The sequence below is a fragment of the Pteropus vampyrus genome, unplaced genomic scaffold, assembly GCF_000151845.1.
Source record: "Pteropus vampyrus isolate Shadow unplaced genomic scaffold, Pvam_2.0 Scaffold135, whole genome shotgun sequence".
NCBI classification, from domain to species: Eukaryota; Metazoa; Chordata; class Mammalia; order Chiroptera; family Pteropodidae; genus Pteropus; species Pteropus vampyrus.
Window position 1 is genome coordinate 68,726 of NW_011888916.1, and position 6,027 is coordinate 74,752.

The window sequence follows — 6,027 nt, forward strand, 5'->3', positions numbered from 1 at the left end:
AGCCACGTATCTGTCTATAGACATGATGGCAAAGAGCCAAGACTCGGTGATGCCTAGCACCAAGAAAATGTACATTTGGGCCACACAGCTGGTGAAAGAGATAGTCTTCTTTTGGCTGGTCAGATGTGCCAACATCTGGGGCACAGTTGTAGTGGTGTATCCCAGATCCAACATGGAAAGGACACAAATAAAGAAGTACATGGGTGTGTGGAGGTGCGAATCCAGGCAGATGAGGATGGTGATTAGGCTGTTGCCCAGAATAATCAATAGATATGTCATCAAGAAGGCTGCGAAGAGCAGAGGTGTGGTCCTGGGGCTAAAGGAGAAGCCCAGAAGGATGAATTCATTCACAGAAGACAGGTTAGGCTCTTGCATTGTGTTCTACCTCTCAATGAAAAAGAAAGGTGGTGATGTCAGAAATATGGCTGAGTGAAAGACGTCCCCAGATCTCTCCCCTTTAAACACCAATAAGCTGAACATCTAAAACTCAATAAAAAACACACAAACTGCACACCAGCATGTCTGAGTGTGGGATCTGTGCATAAGAACTACCATAGGCTCGAGACCTTTCTATAATAAAACTTCTTTCTGGAAAAAAAGCAGAATACACTTCCATTAATGCTCAGGCAGAGAAATAGTCCATTAAACACCATGAACAACCAAGGTGACAAGGTATCTCAGAAAGAAAGAGAAAAATCTCTGGAAAATAAGCTCACAGACATAGAAATATGCAACTTAAATGACAGAGAATTCAGGATGGTAGTTCTAAAAAAAATTCAATGAGATTCAAAAAAAAAAAACATATTAACAATTTCAGGAATGGAAAAAACAACTAGATGAGCGGAATGAGTTCTTTAGCAAAGAGATTGAAACCTTGAAAAAGTATCGAATAGAACTTCTGTAGATAAAGAACACACTGCAAGAGTTGAAAAATGAAATAGCAAACTTGGGAAATAGAGTCAATTAAATGGAGGAAAGGATAAGTGATATCAAAGACAGAAATTTAGAAATAAATCAGAAGAAAGAAGAGAGAAACAAAGGAATAAAAAATAATGAAAGAGAAATACAAGAACTAGCTGATACTATCAAGAGAAGAAACATAAGAATAACAGGCATCGTAGAAGAGGAGGAAATAGAGCAGGGATTAGAAAGCATTTTCAGACAAGTAGTTGATGAAAATTTCCCAAAGCTAAAGAATGAGCTGGAGCTTGGAATTCAGGAAGTCAACAGAATACCCAATTATCTCAACCCAAAAAGGCCTTCACCAAGACACATTGAATTAAAATTATCAAAAATCAATGACAAACACAGAATTCTCAGGGCAGCCATGGAAAAGAAGATGGTAACCTATAAAGGAAAACCCAGTAGATTATCATTAGATTTCTCAGCACAAATCTTACAAGCCAAAAAGGAGTGGAATCAAATATTTAAACTATTAAATGAATTGAACTACCATCCTAGAATAATATATCCAGCTAAGCTCTCCTTTAGATATGAAGGAGAAATATAGACCTTTCCAGACATACAAAAACTGAGGGAATTCTCCACTACGAAGACTGCATTACAGAAAATACTGAAAGAGGTCAGCTCACCTAAAACAAAATGACAAAAAAACCCACATAATTAGGAGTAAGGTGACTAGCAGGCTGATAGAAGCAGAGGAGTGCAACCTTTACTAAGAACAGAACATTATAAGCTTAAAGAACAAGAAAAGATTTGCTAAAGCAAGATATAGCAAATGAACGTTCAGCATATATAGGGACAAATTGAAATAACAATGACTGAAAAGGGGAGGATTCAAAGATCCAAATTCACATAGGGGAATGGAGATAAGACACACACAGAAGAAAGCGGACGACTGTATATATATAACTATCCTTTTCATATTCATAATGGTAACCACACACCAAAGATTCAGAACTGAAGTATATAACATAAAAACAAGAAGGACCAGAGGGAAAACCCACAAAAGCCAACCAAAAGAAAGAAAACAATGTAAATGTAAATGGACTGAACTCACCAATAAAAAGGCACAGAGTTGCAGAATGGATCAAAAAACAAAACTTAACCATATGCTGCCTCCAGGTGACACATCGCAGCTCCAAAGACAAATATAGACTCAAAGTGAAAGGGCGAAAGATGCTATTTCAGACAAACGGCATTCAGAGAAAAGTGGGAGTAGCAGTACTAATATCGGACGAAATAGACTTCAAAATAAAAAAGGTAAAGAAAGATACTAAGGGACATTTCATAATGATAAAGAGAATCATGCACCAAAAAGACATAACACTTATTAATATCTATGCTCCCAGTCAGGGAGCCTTGAAATATATAAAGCAATTACTAACAGAACTACAGGGAGAAACAGACCAAAACACTATTGTAGTAGGGGACCTAAACACCCCACTATGAGATATGAACAGATCATCCAAACAGAAAATCAATAAGGAAATAACATCCTTAAATGACACATTAGACCAACAGGACATAACTGACATTTACAAAGCCTTCCATCTCAAAACAGCTGCTTATACATTCTTCTCCAGTTCACATGGAACATTCTTAAGGAGTGACCACATACTGGGACACAGAGATAGCCTCAACAAATATAAGAGGGTTGAAATCATACCAACCATATTCTCTGATCATAATGCTTTGAAACTAGAGGTCAACTGTAAAAAGAAAGCAGGAAGAACCACAAATACATGGAGATTAAACAACATGCTCCTGAAGATGTTAAACAACATACAGAGAAGAAATAAAAAGAGCAATCAAGAGATACATAGAAATGAATGATAATGATAGTACAACATATCAAAACTTTTGAGACACAGCAAAAGCGGTCATAAGAGGAAAGTTCATATCATTATAGGCCTATCTCAAAAAACAACAACGAGCCCAAATAAACAACCTAACGCTTCATCTTAAAAACCTAGAAAAGGAAGAACAAAGGAAGCCTAAAGTCAGCAGAAAGAAAGAAATAATATTAGAGCAGAAATAAATGAAATTGAAAACAGAAAAATAGCTAGAAAAAATAAATGCAACAAGGAGCTGGTTCTTTGAGAAGGTTAACAAACCCCTGGCTAGATTCACTAAAGAAAAAAGAAAAAAGACACAAATAAAATCATGGATGAAAGAGGCGAAATTATGACTGATATCACAGGCATACAACGGATCATACAAGGATACTATGAAAAAGTATATAACACCAAATTAAATAACCTAGAAGAAATAGACCAGTACTTAGAAAAATACAACCTTCCTAGACTGAATCAAGAAGAACTGGAAAATCTAAATAGACCGAACAGCAGTAGAGAAATTGAAACAATCATCAAAAACCTACCAAAAAGTAAAAGTCCAGGACCAAATGGCTTCACCAGTGAATTCTATCAAATATTCAAAGAAGATTTAATACCTATTCTCCTCAAACTCTTCAAAAAATTCGAAGAAGAGGCAATACTTCCCAACTCATTGTATGACGCCAATATTACTCTGATACCAAAACCGGGTAAAAACAGACCAATATCTCTCATGAACACAGATGCAAAAATCCTAAATAAGATACTAGCAAACTGAATACAGCAACATACTAAAAAGATTATACACCACGATCAAGTTGGCTTCATCCCAAAGGCACAGGGATGGTTCAACATATGCAAATCGATTAATGTGATACACCACATAAACAAATTAAAAAATAAGAATCATATGATCATATCAATAGATGCAGAAAAAGCCTTCGACAAGATACAGCACTCATTAATGATCAAAACACTTAACAAAATTGGTATAGAAAAAAAGTACCTTAACTTAATAAAGGCCATATATGACAAACCATCAGCCAACATTATACTTAATGGTGAAAAAACTAAAAACCTTCCCTCTAATATCAGGAACAAGGCAAGGCTGCCCCTATCACCACTGTCATTCAATATAACATTGGAGGTCCTAGCAAGTGCAATCAGACAAGAGAAAGATATAAAAGTCATCCAAATAGGAAACAAAAAAGTAAAACGGTCACTATTTGTGGGTGACATGAGTCTCTCTATAGAAAATCCTAAAGACTCCACAAGAACACTACTAGAAACAATAAGCAAATACAGTAAAGTTTCTGGATACAAAATCAATGTTCAAAAATCCATAGCTTTCCTATACGCTAATAATGAAGTGTCAGAAAAAAGAAGTGGAAAAAATAATTTCTTTTGCAATTACAACAAAAAGAATAAAATATCTAGGAATAAATCTAATGAAATGTAAGGGACCTATATAATGAAAACTATAAGACCCTATTAAAAGAAATTGAAGAAGATACAAAGAAATGGAAAGATATTCCATGTTCTTGGATTGGAAGAATCAACATAGTTAAAATGACCTTATTACCTAAAGCATTATACAAATTTAATGCAAGCCCCATCAAAATCCCATCGGCATTTTTTAAAGAAATAGAACAAAAAATCATCATATTTGTAGGCAAGCACAAAAAAAACCTCGAATTGCCAAAGCCATCCTAAGAAAAAAGAACAAGGCTGGAGGCATGACTCTGCCCCACTTCAAATTATACTACAAAACGACAGTAATCAAAACGGCCTGGTAATGGCAGCAAAACGGACACACGGACCAGTGGAACAGAATCGAGAGTCCAGAAGTAAACCCATACTTACATGGGCAAATGATTTTTGACAAAAAAGCCACAAACATACAGTGGAGAACTAAAAGCCTGTTTAATAAATGGTGCTGCGAAAACTGGAAATGGTGCTGGGAAACCTGCAAAAGAATGAAACTATTACCACGCACCAAAATTAACTCAAAATGGATTAAGAACCTGAATATAAGAACTGAAACAATAAAATGCACAGAAGAAAACATAGGAATGAAACTCAAGGACCTTTGGTTTAAAGAGGATTTTATGAATTTGACCTCAAAGGCAATGGAAGTAAAAGCTAAAATAAATGAATGGGACTACATCAAACTAAAAAGCTTCTGCATAGGAAAAGAAACCATCGACAAGATAAAGAGACAACCATCCAAATGGGAAAATATATTTGCAAGCATCACCTCTGATAAGGGCCTAATATCCAAAATATATAAAGAACTAATATAACTTAATAACAACAAAAAACAAATGGCCCAATCAAAAAATGGGAAGAGGGCCTGAACAGATACTTCTCTCTAGAGGACATACAATGACCAACAAATATATGAAAAGATACTCAGTATCGCTAGTTATTAGGGAAATGCAAATCAAAACCACAATGAGATACCATCTCACACCTGTGAGAATAGTTATAATCAACAGGACAAGTAATAACAAATGTTGGAGAGGATGAGGAGAAAAAGGGACCCTCATACACTGCTGGTGGGACTGCAAATTGCTACAGCCACTATGGAAAACAGTATGGGGATTGCTGGATTATGTGGTAGATCAATTCTTAGTTTCTTGAGAAACTAAGAATTGATCTACCACATAATCCAGCAATCCCTCTACTGGGTATTCACCCCCAAAGACTTGAAAATTCATATCCAAAAAGATATTTGCACACCGATGTTCATAGCAGCACTATTCACAGTGGCCAGAACATGGAAGCAACCAAAGTGCCCTATGATAGATGATCGGCTAAAGAAGCTGTGGCACATATATACAATGGAATATTACTCAGCCATAAAAGAGATGAAATACTGCCATTTGCGACAACATGGATAGATCTCAAGATAATCATACTAAGCGAAATAAGCCAGACAGAAACAGTTTAAAACCACATGATATCACTTATATATGGGATATAAACCTAAAAGCAACAAACGAAAAGGACAAACAAAGAGAGACTCATGGAGATGGACAATAGACTAGTGGTTACCAGAAGGTAGTGGGGAGGGGAGAGAAGGAAGGTAGATGGGATAAACGGGGTCAAATACGTGGTGACAGAAAGAAATTTAACTATGGGAGGTGAACCCAGTGTAAATATATGTATGCCTTACTGTTAAAATGTATGGCTGAAACTTATTGGGTTTGTTAATCAATGTCACCAT

The 6,027-nt window shown here is 35.9% G+C and overlaps 1 protein-coding gene across 1 annotated transcript in view; it reads right to left on the reverse strand.

Moving 5' to 3' along the window:
* The window catches only part of LOC105297079 (olfactory receptor 2G3-like), a 1,172-nt gene extending 797 nt beyond the window's left edge, over positions 1–375 (reverse strand). The window contains exon 1 of the mRNA XM_011367507.1: positions 54–375. Within this exon, the coding sequence (XP_011365809.1) occupies positions 54–375 (322 nt within the window). The remainder of the gene's footprint in view (positions 1–53) is intronic.
* Positions 376–6,027: the final 5,652 nt, after the last annotated feature.